Here is a 19,376-nt window from a genome sequence, read left to right as displayed (position 1 = left end):
AGCTGAGTTCAGGCAAGACTAGAAGGTGGTCAGGTAGTCTGGAGTCAAGCTAGGGGGTGCAGAACTAAATAGCTGTAGCATGAAGCATGCATTAAAGCCAAAATATGGAAAAGAGTCAAAGATGAAAGTCACGGTGAGATGAAGAGTGCATTTAAGTGCAGGGCAAGGAGGATCCACGATAACTCAAATTAAGAACAGCAAACGTGCCAAACCCATGGGGACCTATGGGGAGACCTGACGATACTTACCAGGATATGCACAGCCCACCAAAGGGAGTTCATAGTATGTTAAGATGCTGTGTAGAGAGCACACGGAATAGAAGGAGCCTGGTATCCTAACAGCTGAGTAAAGTGGACAGTAGGACTAAGGAAAACAAACAGGAAGCATAGTAGAAAAAGCAACAGGAAAGACAGTATTACCACCTGAAAAGCCAGCATTCCTGTATTTTTTTTAGACTTGTGACAAGGGATGTTGGCACCTTTAAATACATTTTTATAACACAGTACAGAAGGTTTTCCCCTTTTCTGTGATAAAGAGATCAATGAATCAAAAATGTCAAGTATAGCATGTTTTACCAAAAGATCTTATATCCAAAGAAGTTTACAAGTCCTACCTAACTGTAGCCAGCTGTTTCTTTCAATAAGCATTCAATTACAGTTAATTTGTAAAGGTGATGATATTCCAAGCATTGTTAACAGTAAAGAGACTAATGGAAATATTTAGCTCATTTAAAAGTGCCTCTTGTAACAGCTCAGTAACCCAAAACTTCCCAAAGATCTAATCTTCACACAAATGCAACTGATGAATGTGAAAAGTGAGCAGTGATGCTAATTTTGATTAAAGGCAGCTCAACTCTGTGTTTTGTGCCTGAATAACTTCTTTTAAGTTAAGTAAAAGTATTATGTTTAAAATCCAAAGAGCTCATTTCCAAGTTTCTTCCACACCATTTAAAGTGCATTGGATTGTCATTAATCTTGTCCATCCTCCTCAAAGTGCTTTGAAGAATTAGCATTTCATACTATATTCTGGGTGTTGCGCTCTGTCCAATTTTAAAATCATTCATTATGCAAGTGGGGAGAAACCTTTTTTATTTTGTAGAAGGTTACAGCTCTGGCATATCTGCGATAAGTGCATTAGCCAGGAAAAAATTTGGTTGGCACAGAGGCCCTCAATATGGGGCCCAAACATATTCATCAACATAACGTCCTTTCGTCTAATATCCAAACTACTGAACGCCAAAAGTGTGTTGTTGTCTAACAGACAAGCTGATTTCCAGCTTTTCCTTCCATTTGGTCCCTGCCAGCATATTATCTTTAGCTCCCCAGCTGCACTATATGACAGACGCTCAATTATAAAGACAATTCAATTCACATTTGAGAGAAATTTCCCTCAGTATCTCACATTGCCGGCATTGGTACTTAAAAGCACTGACAGGCTATTTACATGCCTGTTGTGGCAGGACGATGGTCTTAACTTTATTTTTCTTTCCTGTTATCTTTACAACCCATTCTGATACTATTTTACTTTTCAGTTACATGTATGTTTTTATCAATTACAGTAATATATAAAGGCACACAGGCAGTGTTGTAACTACAATTCATGGGACCCTGAAGCAGAACGTTGATGGGGTCCTTCAGTGACCTTTTTCTGAGACACCTGGCAGTGTTAATAACTGATTTTAGTATATAGTATGCCTAAATCAAGGACAGGTAGCAGGAGTGCTGTCTGCATAGTTAGTACAGTATTAGGTAGCAGTGCTGCGAATAGAAGTTGTCAGAGCAGCAGTACAGGGAATTTTTATTTTTATTTTTTATTTTATACATATATATACAGCATGTCACAAAAGTGAATACACCCCCCCACAAAAAAAAAAAAAAAATACATTTTTGTAAATATTTTATTATATCTTTTCATGTGACAACACTGAAGAAATGACACTTTGCTACAATGTAAAGTAGTGAGTGTACAGCTTGTATAACAGTGTGAATTTGCTGTCCCCTCAAAATAACTCAACACACAGCAATTAATGTCTAAACTGCTGGCAACAAAAGTGACTACACCCCTAAGTGATAATGTCCAAATTGGTGCCAAAGTGTCAATATTTTTTGTGGCCACCATTATTTTCCAGCACTATCTTAACCCTCTTGTGCATGGAGTTCACCAGAGCATCACAGGTTGCCACTGGAGTCCTCTTCCACTCCTCCATGATGACATCACAGAGCTTGTGGATGTTAGAGATGTTGTGCTCCTCCACCTTCTGTTTGAAAATGCCCCACAGATGCTCAATAGGGTTTAGGTCTGGAGACATGCTTGACCAGTCCATCTCCTTTATCCTCAGCTTTTTTAGCAAGGCAGTGGTCATCTTGGAGGTGTGTTTGGGGTCGTTATCATGTTGGAATACTGCCCTGCGGCCCAGTCTCCAAAGGGAGGGGATCATGCTTTGCTTCAGTATGTCACAGTACATGTTGGCATTCATGGTTCCCTCAATGAACTGTAGCTTCCCAGTGCTGGCAGCACTCATGCAGCCCCAGACCATGACACTCTTACCACCATTCTTGACTATAGGCAAGACACACTTGTTTTTGTACTCCTCACCCAGTTGCCGCTAAACACACGCTTGACACCATCTGAACCAAATAAGTTTATCTTGGTCTCATCAGACCACAGGACATGGTTCCAGTAATCCATGTCCTTAGTCTGCTTGCCTTCAGCAAACTGTTTGCGGGCTTTCTTGTGCATCATCTTTCTTGGACGACAGCCATGCAGACTAATTTGATGCAATGTGCGGCATATGGTCTGAGCACTGAGAGGCTGACCCACCCCTTCAACCTCTGCAGCAATGCTGGCAGCACTCATATATCTATTTCCCAAAGACAACCTCTGGATATGACTCTGAGCATGTGTATTCAACTTCCTTGGTCGACTATAGCTAGGCCTGTTCTGAGTGGAACCTGTCCTGTTAAACCACTGTATGGTCTTGGCCACCATGCTGCAGCTCAGTTTCAAGGTCTTGGCAATCTTCCTATAGCCTAGGCCATCTTTATGTAGAGCAACAATTCTTTTTTTCAGATCCTCAGAGAGTTCTTCTCCATGAGGTGCCATGTTGAACTGTCAGTGACCAGTATGAGAGAGTAAGAGCGATAACACCAAATTTAACACACCTGCTCCCCATTCACACCTGGGACCTTGTAACACCTAACGTGTCACATGATACCGGGGAGGGAAAATGGCTAATTGGGCCCAATTTGCACTTTTTCACTTAGGGGTGTACTCACTTTTGTTGCCAGTGGTTTAGACATTAATGGCTGTGTGTTGAGTTATTTTGAAGGGACAGCAAATTTACACTGTTATACAAAGCTGTACACTCACTACATTACATTGTAGAAAAGTGTCATTTCTTCAGTGTTGTCACAATATTATTATTATTATTATTACTATACACGATTTATATAGCGCCAACAGTTTACGCAGCGCTTTACAATATAAAAGGGAGACAATACAGTTATAATACAATAAAATACAAGAGGATTAAGAGGGCCCTGCTCAGAAGAGCTTACAATCTAATAGGGTGGGGCAGGTGGTACAAAAGGTTGTAACTGTGGGGAATGAGCTGGTGGAAGTGGTAGGAGACGTGATAGGCTTTCCTGAAGAGATAAGTTTTCAGGGATCGCCTGAAGGTAGCAAGAGTAGGGGATAGCCGGATAGATGGAGGTAGCGAGTTCCAGAGGATGGGAGAGGCTCTGGAGAAATCCTGGAGATGAGCATGGGAGGAGGAGATGAGAGAGCTTGAAAGCAGGAGGTCTTGAGAAGAGTGGAGAGGTCGATTTGGGTGATATTTGGAGACAAGATTAGTGATGTAGCTCAGGGCAGAGTTGTGAATGGTTTTGTATGTTGTGGTTAGTATTTTGAATTTAATTCGCTGGGTGATTGGGAGCCAGTATAGGGATTGGAGTAGAGGGTTGGCAGACACTGAGCGGTTTGTAAGGTGGATAAGTCTGGCAGCAGCATTCATGATAGACTGAAGAGGGGATAGCCTATGGAGAGGTAGGCCAATGAGAAGGGAGTTGCAATAGTCAAGGTGAGAGATAACAAGAGAGTGAATGAGGAGCTTGGTGGTTTCATTTGTTAAAAAGGGGCAAATTTTAGAGATGTTAAGGAGGTGAATTCTACAAACTTTTGACAACAATTAGATTTGAGGCTGAAATGACAAGTCAGAGTCTAGGATTACACCTAGTACCCTGGCATGAGGGGAGGGACTGATGGTTGCATTGTTGATTTTGATGGAAAAGTCATGGAGGGGGACACAGGCGGGGGGGAATATTAATAGCTCAGTTTTAGAGAGATTTAGTTTAAGGAAGTGGTGCGACATCCATGCTGATATGTCAGTTAGTAAGTTAGTAATGCGAGATGAGATTGAAGGAGTGAGGTGAGGAGTAGACGGATAGATTTGGATGTCATCAGCGTATAAGTGGTATTGGAAGCCGTGGGCGGTTATTAAGTGACTAAGGGAGGAGGTGTAGATAGAGAAGAGAAGGGGTCCAAGAACCGAGCCTTGGGGGACCCCCACAGAAAGGGGCAATGGAGAAGAGGAGACAGAATTGTAGGTGACACTGAAGGAGCGCTGTGATAAATAGGTAGAGAACCAGGATAGAGTAGAATCTCGGAGGCCAAGGGAATGTAGTTTATTGAGAAGGAGCGGGTAGTCAACAGTATCAAAGGCCGCAGAGAGGTCAAGTAGTAGGAGTATGGAGTACTGGCTGTTGGTTTTAGCAGTTAGTAAATCATTAGTGAGTTTTAGTAAGGCAGAAGGTTATTTTCACTGAGGTAGGAGCTAAGATGGTTGTAGACTAAGCGTTCTAAAAGTTTAGAGGTGAATGGGAGCAATGACATGGGTCTTAAGTTGTTCAGGTCACATGAAAAGATATAACAAAATATTTACAAAAAATGTGAGGGGTGTGTAATGAGCCCCTTGCTCGCTCAGTTCCACTCTCCCGACACTCCTCTGCTGCTATAGAATCAGACTGCAGATCACAACATCTGATTGTTCGGTCACCTGATGCTCCGGGACTAGAACTACAGCGTCTTCACTCCAGTGATGGCATATATATTTTGCGGACATGGCATTTTTATTGTAGTGCTTATCTCTCAGTACCATCCCCTAAATTTTCTAGCCCCTGTGTGGGCGATTTACAAGCTTATTTTTGTAACTTCTTGTTTACTTTTTAAAATCAATAAATATATTGAATCAGAAAATAACAGACATTTTATGCTTTGCCTAAAATAATTCTATAGATTGCCTAGGCATCTTATACAATGCATAATTTCATACATTCAGGGTAACATATATACAGTATACAGTATATATATTATTATTTTAATTTAATATTATTATATAATTCTTGTGCTTCTGTGCACAATTTCTCATAATCTTTTTGTCTTATTAGTTTTAGCTGAAGAGACACTCTGTGATTTTATATCCTGTGGAAGACTGTGTGAGACATACCAGTTTAATGTAAGTGTGACGGTGAAGCAGTCATTACTGAAGGTGAAGTCAGAACTAATGACTGCTTAGGATCAGGGTTAATATTTCAGTACCCAATTTGTGTTAGTTGTACATGCACACTGATTTCCCATGTTTAGCTATAGTGCTAGCTATAGTTTTTCCACGGCACACGTCATAGACCCTTTCTGCTACCTTTACAGTATATTTATTTCTTTGAGCATAAATCAATTACATTATTTATAATATGGTGACAAAGTAGGTGAGAGGCCAAAGGAATGTCATGTTTTGATATCTATAAACTTTCCCACCTATTCTTGTGCATGTGGTACTTCTTCCATCAGTACAAAAGCCCAAATAAGCCAACATCAAGAATTTTTTAAATACTTTGTATGTATTTTAGAGAGCCCCAAAAATACCTGCTCAAAGTTAGTTCCCAGCAGCAGTAAGGTAAGGGTGACAAATTTTGTAGGTTATCTTTAACTGCTTGTTTTCAGATCACAGAGGAAGTTTAATGTCAGTGAGAGACATTTGACATTGCAATAGTCTATAAAAATAACATCTGCCAAACATTGCTACCAAAGGCTAAAATGCAAAATCTGTACTAACCACATCAAGTTAGGCTTACCAAGTTTAAGATTACCAATTATGCCTTCAACAAAGCAAAATCTCCTAGTTAATCCTAGTTTATCTGTTACCGAAATGCTTAAGTGAAATTTGTTAGGGTTTTCTTTTTTCATATCTTTTATCACTATTATTATAAGTGTACGCTAATAAGTTAAATATTGGGCCATTGAGTTGAATTCAGTTGAAAAGGAGCTTTCACATATCTTCACAGCCATTTAAAAACCCATTGCACTCTTAATAACCACCAACATTTCTTTGCACTAACATTTTCAAGGAAATGAAAACTCCCCACATTTCTCATCCTTAATCAAGCTCATTTGTGGACACAGGTATGGCTTTAAGGCCTGGTTCACACCTATGCAGGTTGCAGTTTGCATATTCCTGGTGCATTTTGCGTTTTTCAATACATCTTTTTTAACCACTTGACAACCAGGCACTTAAACCCCCTTCCTAACCAGACCAATTTTCAGCTTTCGGTGCTCTCACATTTTAAATGACAAATACTCATACTCATACAACACTGTACCCATATGAAATTGTTGTCCTTTTTTTCACACAAATAGAGATTTCTTTTGGTGCTATTTAATCACGGTTGTTTTTTTATTTTTTGCGCTATAAAAGAAAAAAGACTGAAGATTTGGTAAAAAAAAAAAAAATTGTCTTTGTTTCTGTTATAAAATTTAGCAAATTAGTAATTTTTCTTTGTAAATTTTTGCCACAATTTATGCTGCTACATATCTTTGGTAAAAATAAGTACAAACTGGTGTATATTATTTGGTCTTTGTGAAAGTTATAGAGTCCAAAAGCTATGGTGCCAATATCTGAAAATTGATCACACCTGAATTATTGACATCCTATCTATATCCTTGAGACCCTAACATGCCAGAAAGTACAAATACCCCCCAAATGACCCCCTTTTGGAAAGAAGACATTCCAAGGTATTTAGAAAGATGCATGATGAGTTTTTTAAAGTTGTCATTTTTTCCCACAGTTCTTTTCAAAATCAAGATTTTTTTTACTTTTTTTTTTTTTTCACAAAATTGTCATATTAGCAGGTTATTTCTCACACACACAGCATATGCATACCACAAATTACACCCCAAAACACATTCTGCTATTACTCCTAAGTATGGTGATACCACATGTGTGAGACTTTTACACAGCGTGGCCACATTTTGAGGCCCAACATGCAGGGGAGCACCTTCAGGTGTTCTGGAGCACCCAGGCCAATTCCGACATTTCTCTCCTACATGTAAAAATCATCATTTATTTGCTAGAAAATTACATAGAACCCCAAAATATTATCTATGTTTTTTTTAGCAAAGATCCTAGAGAATACAATGGCGTTTGTTGCAATTTTTTATCTCGCACGGTATTTGCGCAGCAATTTTTTGAACGCTTTTTTGGGAAAAAAAACAGTAAAGTTGGCCCAATGTTTTTACATAATGTGAAAGATGAAGTTACGCCTAGTAAATAGATACCTAACATGTCACTCTTCAAAATTGCACACCCTTGTGGAATTGCGCCAAACTTCGCTACTTAAAAATCCCCATAGGCGACACTTTAAAATTTTTTACTGGTTAAATGTTTTGAGTTACAAAGGAGGTCTAGGGCCAAAATTATTGCTTTCGCTCTAACGTTCGCACTGATCCCTCACATGTGTGGTTTGAACACTGTTTTCATATGTGGGCGGGACTTACATGTGCATTTGCTTCTGCATGCGAGCACATGGACAGGGGCACTTTAAAATTTTTTTTTTCTTTTTATTGTTCATTTTACTTTATTTATTTTAGTTTGACACATTTTCCCCCCCCCCCAAAAATTTTTGATCACTTTTATTCCTATTACAAGGAATGTAAAGATCCCTTGTAATAGGAATATGGCATGACAGGTCCTCTTTACAGTGAGATATGGGGTCAATAAGACCCCACACCTCACCTCTAGGCTGAGAATCTCAAAATAAAATTTAAAAAAATGATCCTGGCTTTGATCGTAGCGGTGAGTCGGTAGAAGCACTGGAGGGTGGCGGGAAGGGGGGGACATCCCCTCCCACCTCCCATAAGAACAATCAAGCAGTGGAACAGCCGCTGTGATCATTCTTATGATGTAGGGAATCGCCAGCTGAAAAAGCTGATATCTGAATGATGCCTGTAGCTGCAGGCATCATTCAGATATCCCCGCACAAAGTCAAGGACGTCATATGACGGCGGGCGGGAAGTGGTTAAAACACATTTTTTTTAACACAAAGTTGTCCATTTATACAATATTTCTAACACATAACATGTACATACCTAAAATGACACCCCAAAATAGATTCTCCTACTCCTCCTGAGTACGGCGATACCACATGTGTGATTCTCCCACAGCCTGGCCACATACAGAGGCCGAGTACAGCCGAGTATGGCAGAGTATAGCCGAGTATAGCCGAGTATGGCTGAGCATGGCTGGGTATGGCTGAGTATGGCCGAGTATGGCTGAGTATGGCCGAGTATGGCTGAGTATGGCTGAGTATGGCCGAGTATGGCTGGGTATGGCTGGGTATGGCTGGGTATGGCTGGGTATGGCTGGGTATGGCTGGGTATTGCAGGGTATCGCCGAGTATGACTGGGTATGGCTGGGTATTGCAGAGCATGGCTGGGTATTGCAGAGTATGGCTGGGTATTGCAGAGTATGACTGGGTATGACTGGGTATGGCTGGGTATTTGGCCCAGTCTGAGGTCCTGAGCACTCTGGAGTAGGTTTTCATCCAGGATATCCCTGTATTTGGCCACATTTATCTTTCACTCGATTGCAACCAATCATCCTGTCCCTGCAGCTGAAAAACACCCCCAAAGGATGATGCTGCCACCACCATGCTTCACTGTTGGGACTGTATTGGACATGAGCAGTGCCTGGGCCACTCTGCCATAAAGCCCCGACTGCTGCAGGGCTGCAGTGATGGTTGACTTTCTACAACTTTCTCCCATCTCCCGACTGCATCTCTGGAGCTCAGCCACAGTGATCTTTGGGTTCTTCTTTACCTCTCTCACCATGGCTCTTCTCCCCCGATAGCTCAGTTTGGTCAGACGGCCAGCTCTAGGAAGGGTTCTGGTCATCCCAAATGTCTTCCATTTAAGGATTATGGAGGCCACTGTGCTCTTAGAAACCTTCAGTGCAGCAGAAATTTTTTTGTAACCTTGGCCAGATCTGTGCCTTGCCACAATTCTGTCTCTGAGCTCTTCAGACAGTTCCTTTGACCTCATAATTCTCATTTGCTCTGACATGCACTGTGAGCTGTAAGGTCTTATATAGACAGGTGTGTGGCTTTCCTAATCAAGTCCAATCAGTATAATGAAACACAGCTGGACTCAAATGAAGGTGTAGAACCATCTCAAGGATGATCAGAAGAAATGGGCAGCACATGAGTTAAATATATGAGTGTCACAGCAAAGGGTCTGAATAATTAGGGCCATGTGATATTTCAGTTTTTTTTTAATAAATCTGCAAAAATGTCAACAACTCTGTGTTTTTCTGGCAATATGGGGTGCTGTGTGTACATTCATGAGGAAAAAATGAATATAAATGATTTTAGCAAATGGCTGTAATATAACAAAGAGTGAAACATTTAAGGGGGTCTGAATACTTTCTGTCCCCACTGTATATATCTTCATGCATTAACAGTCACTGGGAACTAGAATACCCCAGTGGTTAAATCTTTTTATCATTTACCTACTGGCCTTCAGTCCTGGGTGCTTTAATCCATGTGGATAATAAGGATCTTCATATCTGAACTATATCGTTTTTTAAATTTAATGACTTATTTGAATACGATTTCACATGTTTGACTCCATGATCACCTTTGTTTGTTAAGCAGAATTCTAGATATAGTTTGACATTTAGAAAGCCTCTTTTAAAAAATTGCTTGCAAGTGATACATTTTATTTTTTGGTACATTGTCCTTACTTTTCAAGTATAATTGTCAAATTTTGGGATAACTGGAAGCATATGTTGAGATTTATTGGAAAACAGTGTGAAAGCAATGACAGTCTTTATCCATGGACTTCATGGTCTGTTGAGTTAGTAGGTCCACTAAATGGCTAGAACAGACCCCTCGGTTATACAAATTATGTAATGGTATTTAGTTTAGGTGAAGAAAACAGAGAAAGTAAAGTTACTTATAAAACACTTACCATTCCTGTCAATAGCAAATGGCACATCACTTGTAACAATCTCATAGTTGCAGATCTGGCTGTATTGAGGAGAGCAGTCCTCATCTATTGCTTCCACTTGCAAGATGCTGTCATATATTTTTCCCTCAGTCACTGTTGTCCTGTATGTGTTTTCTTTAAAAACAGGAGCAAATTCATTCACATCATTAACCTGGATGTGGACCACAGCCCTAGAAAGCAGTACAACAAAAATATATTACACAAAGCAAAACAAGTAGAGTACAGTAAATTATCATTATCTTGTCAGATTGTTGGTATCTTTACAGGTAATCAATCCCAAACAAAATTGTTGACTGTGCTACATGAAAAATATTCTAGAACACTACTTATAAAATAATTGTGTATAGTATGTTCTCAGCTGAATTTTCTTACATACATTCATGTAAACATATGAACTAGGTTTACATCTGGGAGACTGAGGGAGGCTGCAGATGCTAATGAATTGAGCCCCAGAACTTAGTTAATGAGGTAAAGCTCTGCTGATTTCCATCAAGGCATATGCAAACAAAAATGCTGTTTTTTCATTTTTCTTTGCATGTGATTGGGTATCTTTTTGCAAAGTGAAACTTCGCCACATTCAGTAAGCTCTGTGACAAATTCCTTGGCAAAGTGTAACTTCCCTTGCAAAGTGAACAGCCTATATGCCTTTAGTTAATCAACCCCAATGTGCAAAGGGTCATTTAAAACAGATTTATCAATTTGCAGAAAGGGTAAAAAAAAAAAAATTAAATGCACATTATCAGAAGATGATATGTCTAAATCCAGCCTATTAGCACAATGTCTATAGCCAGCACTGTTCAGGAACACAACTTCAAATTTTTAATCAGACGGTACTGTTGCCCACACCTACTGCACAGAATTTTTCTAGCTGTTCCGGACACGTTCTGGTGAGGTCTGTGTTCCCCTGGAACCACATACCATATCTGTTGGGTATTGCCGACAACTATGACACTTCTGGGACACTGTGTATGACACTTACATGAAAGTAACCTCAAACATAGCTTATATGATACCACTAATAGGTCACCTATACACAATTCTTGGGTCCCTAACTAAGATTAAGACCACCTCCTCCGATTCTTCCTCATTGCTACCAAAGCAGTGATTCCCAGACATTGGAAGTCAACATCCCCATCAACTATAAAAGAATGGGTGGATGAGCTGAATTTACCATTGCAGATGGAGGAATTGATGGCCCAACTACATGATCGCTACCCGAGGTTTATGAAGGTGTGGCTTCCTTGAATAGTGTTTTGTGATAGCCCTACCTTCCAAATGCTGCTCACCCAAGAGACCTATTCATTCGCCTCTTTAATATCTAGCACCTTTGTTCAACATACTGACAGTGCCCATGCAGTTAATGGATGAATGCTTTATAAGAGTACAAGAACCCCACACTACTGTCCTATTCCTTGCCCTTTCCCTCCCTCTTCTTCTTTTTCTCTTCTTATTGCTTAGGTTGCTCTTCCATTACCTTCAGAACTCCCCCAGTCCATCCCACTAAAACCCTATATGGACTGAGATTCAGCTTTGCTGGGGAATTCAATTTCCCTTCTCTCAACTAGAAACTTACTTCTGCCATCTTGTTAAAATGTCATTAGTTTGACAATGCATATTGTATACCACGTCTGTACTGACCTGCTTTTATTTCCTGAAACATTGAACCTGTTTCACTAATGGATTGTAGGTTCTACACAACTATCAGTGGAACCCTTTATGTTACGCTGTAAGGCCCCATTTACACCTCAGCGTTTGGAGCTTGAAGCTCGAAGCTCCAAAACTCTGGAGGAGAAACAAATCAATTATTCTCTATGGAGATGGTTTACATCTCCACTTCAAGTCCCATGAAGCCAAACTCCTGAAGCTCAAAAAAGTTCTGGAGCTTTTTTTGTAACTCTAATTAGGCAGATTTGAGCGTTTTTGGCACATTTTTATTCCCATAGAAATTAACTGAAACGCGTCCTTTGTGCATTTTTGTGCGCATTTGCCATTTTCTGCTCAAATGAATTTTAAAAATCTAAAAAATAAAAAAGTAATAATATATGAATAAAGAAATGTCAAATAAATACACAAATAACTAAAAATCATCATAAATATATAAAAATATTTATTAACCGCTTGCCGACCGCCGGCCGTCAATTGACGGCCAGGCGGCGCGGCTCTCGTTGCGGGAGGGCGTCATATGACGTCCTCCCATTTAAACAGGGAATGCGCGTGATCGTGCACGCGCATCCCTGTTCCTTCGGTGGCGGCGTGTCACGGAGACACCGCTCGCCACCGAGGGGGGGGAACAGCCATTGGACGTGGCTGTTTACCACGTGATCGGCCGTGATGAAGTCACAGCCGATCACAGATAGGTCCACCCCATTGTGCACGGCGCATGCGCACGATTGCGAGCGCGCTGCGTGTGCACGTCGGTGATGGAGTGTTCCCGGGGACACTACTCGTCACCGACGCCGGTAAGCAGCCATTGGCTGGCTGTTTACCCACGTGATCGGCTGTGATCCATTCACAGCCGATCATAAATGTAAACACAGAGCGGTAACTAGCTGTTACCAGCTCTTCTCTCCTCACACACCGTTTCCAGTGTGAGGAGAGAAGAGCCAGAAGCAGTGAGTTACCGATCTGTGTTCTGTAGTGTCTGCACCAACACCACACCTGTCCCATCGCCCCCCCAATTATCATCTGTCACCCAACAGTCACCAGTGTCACCCAATAAAGTGCACCTGTCACATAAGGGACTGCCATCAGTGACCGTCAGCGGTGCACCTGTCACCCGTCACAAATCAGTGACCATCAGCGGTGCACCTGTCACCCGTCAGCCATCACCCGCCACCCATCAGTGACCGCCAGCCATCACCCGTCACCCATCAGTGACCGCCAGCCATCACCCGTCACCCATCAGTGACCGCCAGCCGTCACCCATCAGTGACCGCCAGCCGTCACCCATCAGTGACCGCCAGCCGTCACCCGTCACCCATCAGTGAACGCCAGCGGTGCTCCTGTCACCCGTCACAAACCAGTGACCATCAGCGGTGCACCTGTCACCCGTCACAAATCAGTGACCATCAGCGGTGCACCTGTCACCCGTCAGCCATCACCCGTCACCCATCAGTGACCGCCAGCCATCACCCGTCACCCATCAGTGACCGCCACCCGTCACCCATCAGTGACCGCCAGCCATCACCCATCACCCATCAGTGACCACCAGTCATCACCCGTTACCCATCACCTGTCACCCATCAGTGACCATCAGCCATCACCGATCACCTGTCACCTTTTAGTGACTGTCACCCATCACCAGTAACTGTCCATGGCCTGTCACCCATCAGTGACCATCGCCTGTCACACCGTCATCACCGATCAGTGAACGTCAGCTGCCACCTATCGCACAGCCCATCAGTGACCGTCACCTGCCACCTGTCACACCGCGTCATGTCCAAAAGAGTATTCAGCAGTGAGGAGGCATTCCAGATCCTCTCCATGACCGATGAGAGCAACGGGGAGTTCTCATCAGATTCCAATTTGGATTCTGATTCAAGTTCGGCATTTGAACCAAATAGTGAATCGACAAATGATTCGGAGGAAGAATGGGTCCCTCCCAAAAGGGCACGGCACTCTGGAAACCAGGATTATATTCCCAGGCCCAGTACCAGCGCTGCCACCACCAATAGGCCCCAGGAACAAATTCACAGGCCCAGTACCAGCGCTGCCACCAGCGTTAGGCCCCCGGGAACAAATGCCCAGTACCAGCGCTGCCACCACCAATAGGCCCCAGGAACAAATTCCCAGGCCCAGTACCAGCGCTGCCGCCAGCGTTAGGCCCCAGGAACAATTGCCCAGTACCAGCGCTGCCGCCGGCGATAGGCCCCAGGAACAAATGTCCAGACCCAGTACCAGTCCTGCCACATCACGCCTGAGTACCAGCACAGGAAATTCCAATTCAACTACTGGAGTGTCACACCCCCCAAGAGCCAGGGCCTCTACATACATGCCAGATGGTCTTGCCAACCCAATATGGCTGCCTTCCAACTCGGCATCGCCAATTATTCCCCCGTTCACAGCACTGCCAGGTGTGCAGACCAACACCCAAAATTTCTCAGAGATTGATTTCTTTCATATGTTTTTGCCCGACACTATGCTGCAATTTATTGTGGACCAGACAAATTTGTATGCCCAGCAATATATTGCCAACAACCCCCAATCATCCTATGCCCATCCTTTTGAGTGGAGAGATCTGAATTTGGAGGAGTTCAAAATGTTTATGGGCCTCATCCTAAACATGGGGATTACAAAAAAAAATGAAGGACATGCCTATTGGTCCACCCACCCCATCCACAATATGCCCATTTATTCTGCCCTAATGTCCAGGTCCCGATACAAGATGATAATGCGCTTTCTTCACTTCAGCGACAACACCCAGTGCCCTCCCCACAATCATCCAAATTACGACAAGTTATACAAGATTCGCCCACTGATAAATTTCTTTTCTCAACAATTTGCAGAACTCTATGTCCCCGATCAGAAAATTTGCGTTGATGAGTCCCTGGTACCCTTTTCAGGCCGGCTAGGAATAAAGCAGTATATTCCTAGCAAAAGGGCCAGATACGGAGTAAAGTTATACAAGCTATGTGAGAGAGCCACGGGATATTTGTATGCATTCCGCATATATGAAGGAAAAGATTCCCAGCTCCAGCCCCCTGAGTGCCCGGCCTACATGGGCACAACTGGAAAGATTGTATGGGACCTGGCATACCCACTTCTAAACAAAGGATATCACATTTACGTTGATAACTTTTACACCAGCCTGCCCCTTTTCAAACACTTATACATCACAAAAACCCTGGCCTGTGGAACCTCCAGAAAAAATAGAAAGGGCTTCCCACAATCTTTAGTGAACAAAAAGCTGCGAAGGGGGGAAAGAGCATCATTGAGATGCAACGAAGTGCTGGCCTTGAGGTGGAAGGATAAGAGGGACGTGCACATGATGTCCACCATCCATGAAGACACTGCAATTGTGGTACAAAGAAGACAAGGTCCCATTGAAAAGCCAACATGTGTCCAAGATTATAATCTCTACATGGGGGGGGTAGATTTTAACGATCAAATGATTCAGCCCTATTTGTCAATAAGGAGGTCCCGATTCTGGTATAAGAAGGTAGCAATTTATCTCATCCATTTGGCCATTTACAATTCCTACGTAGTCTACACCAAATCCATTGAAAGCCCCGCCCCCTTCCTAAAATTCATAGAAGTTGTCACGTCCCTCATCTATCACCAAAGACCCCCCCAAGAAGACCTTCGCTCTGAGGCTGTTTGCCGACTCCATGAGCGCCACTTCCTCTTCAGCATTCCACCATCTGAAGCAGGCCGAAGACGGCAAAAAAAATGTCGCGTGTGCACCAAAAGAGGATTTAGAAGAGATACCAGCTACCATTGTCCCCAGTGTCCCTCCCAACCTGGCCTTTGCATTGGTGAATGCTTCCAAATTTATCACACATCCATAAAATATTAGCCCATATTTTTAACCATTTCCCCATTTTCATCATCTGTGTGGACCATTTTCCATTCTTTCCCAAATAACCATGCCACTGCCTTCCATGTGAACTGACCCTGGCCTGTTTTTTGACTATGCCTCTGCCTACCGTTTGGACTGCTTTCATGTGAACTGACCCTGGCCTATTTTGTGACTATGCCTCTGCCTACCGTTTGGACTGCCTCCACGTGAACTGACCCTGGCCTGTTTTATCAACTACTCTACTGCCTACCGCTTGGACTGCTTACATGTGAACCGACCCTGGCCTGTTTTATGGACTATGCTTTTGCCTACCGCTTGGACTGATCTGTTGCCCTGCTACTGTAGTACACAGGGGTCTCACATATGTGAGGGGCTCCAGAATTGTTTTTCCGGTTGGAGAAAACAATTATTTTTGTTTTCTCCGGGTTTCAGAATTAGGGTCTGGAGTCCGGAGGCTTCATAGAGATTTGGGTGGGTCGAAGCCTCTACCCCTGTGCCCCTGTGCACAGGTCTTACCTGATTGTGGCCCTCAGCCTGCTGCTGACTTACTGCCACCATGCCCATGCCTGTCGCGGTACAATATTGAGTGTCTGCAGTTAACAGTGTACCAGGACCAATATTATGGCTGTGCTGGCTGTCTCTGCCTGGACAATTTCTATGGACTGTGCTGTGCCGACTATAGACAATATTCCTGCCTGCTGCCTGGATAGTTAATATTGCTGTCGCTAAGCACCTCCCTGCCTGCTGCTTGGACCAGTGCTCTCCTCTGTGGATACTACTAAAAGCACAGGTAATGCTTTTTTTTTACCCTTTCTGCAATAGAATTTATTTTGGATTGTAATTCTTGGTATGTGCATGCTATGTGTTAGAAATATGAAGGGTTTTCAAAAATGATAGGTTGCCAGGAAATTATATATGTCATTTATGCTCCTAGAACGCCTGATGGTGCTACTTTGATGTTGGGCCTCTGTATGTGGCCAGGCTGTGTAAAAGTCTCACACATGTGGTATCGCCATACTCATGAGGAGTAGCAGAATGTATTTTGGGGTGTCATCTTTGCTACGTACATGCTATGTGTTGGAAATATCTGATAAATAGACAACTTTGTGTAAAAAAAATGCGTTTTCATTTTTTTCCACATTTTCCAAAAACTTCTGGAAAAAAAAGAACCGTTCAAAAGACTCATTATGCCTCATAGATTATACGTTGGGGTGTTTGCTTTCCAAAATGGGGTCATTTTGGGGGCAATTCTATTGTCCTGGTGCTCCAGGGCCTTCAAAAATGCAATAGGTGGTTGAGAAATGAGATGTGTCATTTATGCTCGTAGATCACCTGATGGTGCTACTTCAATGTTGGGCCTTTGTATGTGGCCACGCTGTGTAAAAGTCTCACACATGTGGTATCGCTATACTCTGGAGGAGTAGCAGAATGTATTTTGGGGTGTCATCTTTGCTACGTACATGCTATGTGTTGGAAATATCTGATAAATAGACAACTTTGTGTAAAAAAAAAATTGCGTTTTCATTTTTTTCCACATTTTCCAAAAACTTTTGGAAAAAAATGAACCATTCAAAAGACTCATTATGCCTCATAGATTATATGTTGGGGTGTTTGCTTTCCAAAATGGGGTCATTTTGGGGGCAATTCCATTGTCCTGGTGCTCCAGGGCCTTCAAAAATGCAATAGGTGGTTGAGCAATGAGATGTGTCATTTATGCTCGTAGAACGCATGGAGATGCTACTTCAATGTTGGGCCTTTGTATGTGGCCAGGCTGTGTAAGAGTCTCACACATGTGGTATCGCCATACTCAGGAGGAGTAGCAGAATGTATTTTGGGGTGTCATCTTTGCTACGTACATGCTATGTGTTGGAAATATCTGATAAATGGACAACTTTGTGTAAAAAAAAAATGCGTTTTCATTTTTTTCCACATTTTCCAAAAACTTCTGGAAAAAAATGAACCGTTCAAAAGACTCATTATGCCTCATAGATTATACGTTGGGGTGTTTGCTTTCCAAAATGGGGTCAGTTTGGGGGCAATTCTATTGTCCTGGTGCTCCAGGGCCTTCAAAAGTGTAAATGGTGGTTGAGAAATGAGATGTGTCATTTAGGCTCGTAGAACGCATGAAGATGCTACTTCAATGTTCAGCCTTTGTATGTGGCCAGGCTGTGTAAAAGTCTCACACATGTGGTATCGCCTTACTCAGGAAGAGTAGCAGAATGTATTTTGGGGTGTAATTTGTTGTATGCATATGCTCTGAGAGAGAAATAACCTGTTAATATGACAATTTTGTAAAAAAAAAAAAAATCTTCATTTTGCAAAGAATTGTGGGAAAAAATTACAACTTAAAAAAATTCACCATGCTACTTACTTAATACCTTGGAATGTCTACTTTCTAAAAAGGGGTCATTTAGGGGGTATTTGTACTTTTCTGACTTGTTAGTGTACCAAGAAATGAGATAGACCATCAGTACATCTGTGTGATCAGATGTGATCAATTTTCAGTGATTGGCACCATAGTTTGTAGACTCTATAACTTTCACAAAGATCAAATAATTTACACTAATTTGGGTTATTTTTACCAAAGATATGTAGCGGTATAAATTTTGGCCAACATTTATGAAGAAAAATTACTAATTTGCAAAATTTTATGACAGAAACAAAGAAAAAGGCATTTTTCTCACAAAATTTACGGTCTTTTTTATTTATAGCACAAAAAATAAAAAACCCACTAGTGATTAAATACCACCAAAAGAAAGCTCTATTTGTGTGAAAAAAAGGACGCAAATTTCATATGGGTACAGTGTTGCACGACTGAGTAATTGTCATTCAAAGTGTGAGAGCGCTGAAAGCTGAAAATTGGTCTGGGCAGGAAGGGGGTGTAAGTGCACTGTATTGAGGTGGTTAATATATAAATAATCAAAAAGAGCGAAGGTAATAAATAACTTTAATGGCTGCCACTGAATTCCCAAGTAGGAAAAGAATACACATACATGTATAAAATTCAGAATTTATTATAGTAACGTATAAAAATGTCATAAAAACATCTCAAGAAGAGTTGTGCATTTTGCATAGATACAATATTCTCCCATGTATCCAATGGCACATCTCACAGTAAGTTGCACCAACACTACACTAACACCAGTACACATAGGTACACTTGTCACCCCTATAAAGGGAATAAATGATCGCGCTTACGGATCTGTCTTGGTATGCTGCCTCCCCTAATATAGGCCCCCAAGGGGGTCTATAACCACAGATTATACGAATGAAGAGGGGTGGTGGCGCTTCCTAGTTTGGGTAAAGGTGCCAGGTGTGAGAAAAAAGGAAAATTATTTTTTATATTAATGCTCAGTGAACTATGAATACGTGACTAATAAACAGGCTGTTATTCACTTAGCGAAATGATCCTGCCAAAAACATGACTCATCTTTAATCAGTGAGTGTTTCCTACTGGTAAATATACCTTAATGTGCAAGTCTCTAAGTGTATGCTAGATTACTAGCTCCAAGTTACCCGTCCT

General features: G+C 42.0%; 1 protein-coding gene across 1 annotated transcript in view; it reads right to left on the bottom strand.

Annotated features, from left to right (window-relative positions):
- Positions 1-19,376, bottom strand: part of CLSTN2 (calsyntenin 2) — a 1,488,165-nt gene that overhangs the window by 514,970 nt on the left and 953,819 nt on the right. Inside the window, exon 4 of the mRNA XM_073625925.1 lies at positions 10,297-10,505. Within this exon, the coding sequence (XP_073482026.1) occupies positions 10,297-10,505 (209 nt within the window). The remainder of the gene's footprint in view (positions 1-10,296; positions 10,506-19,376) is intronic.

This window comes from Aquarana catesbeiana, linkage group LG04, assembly GCF_042186555.1.
Source record: "Aquarana catesbeiana isolate 2022-GZ linkage group LG04, ASM4218655v1, whole genome shotgun sequence".
Classification (NCBI taxonomy): domain Eukaryota; kingdom Metazoa; phylum Chordata; class Amphibia; order Anura; family Ranidae; genus Aquarana; species Aquarana catesbeiana.
This window is presented reverse-complemented; position numbering and strand designations above follow the sequence as displayed.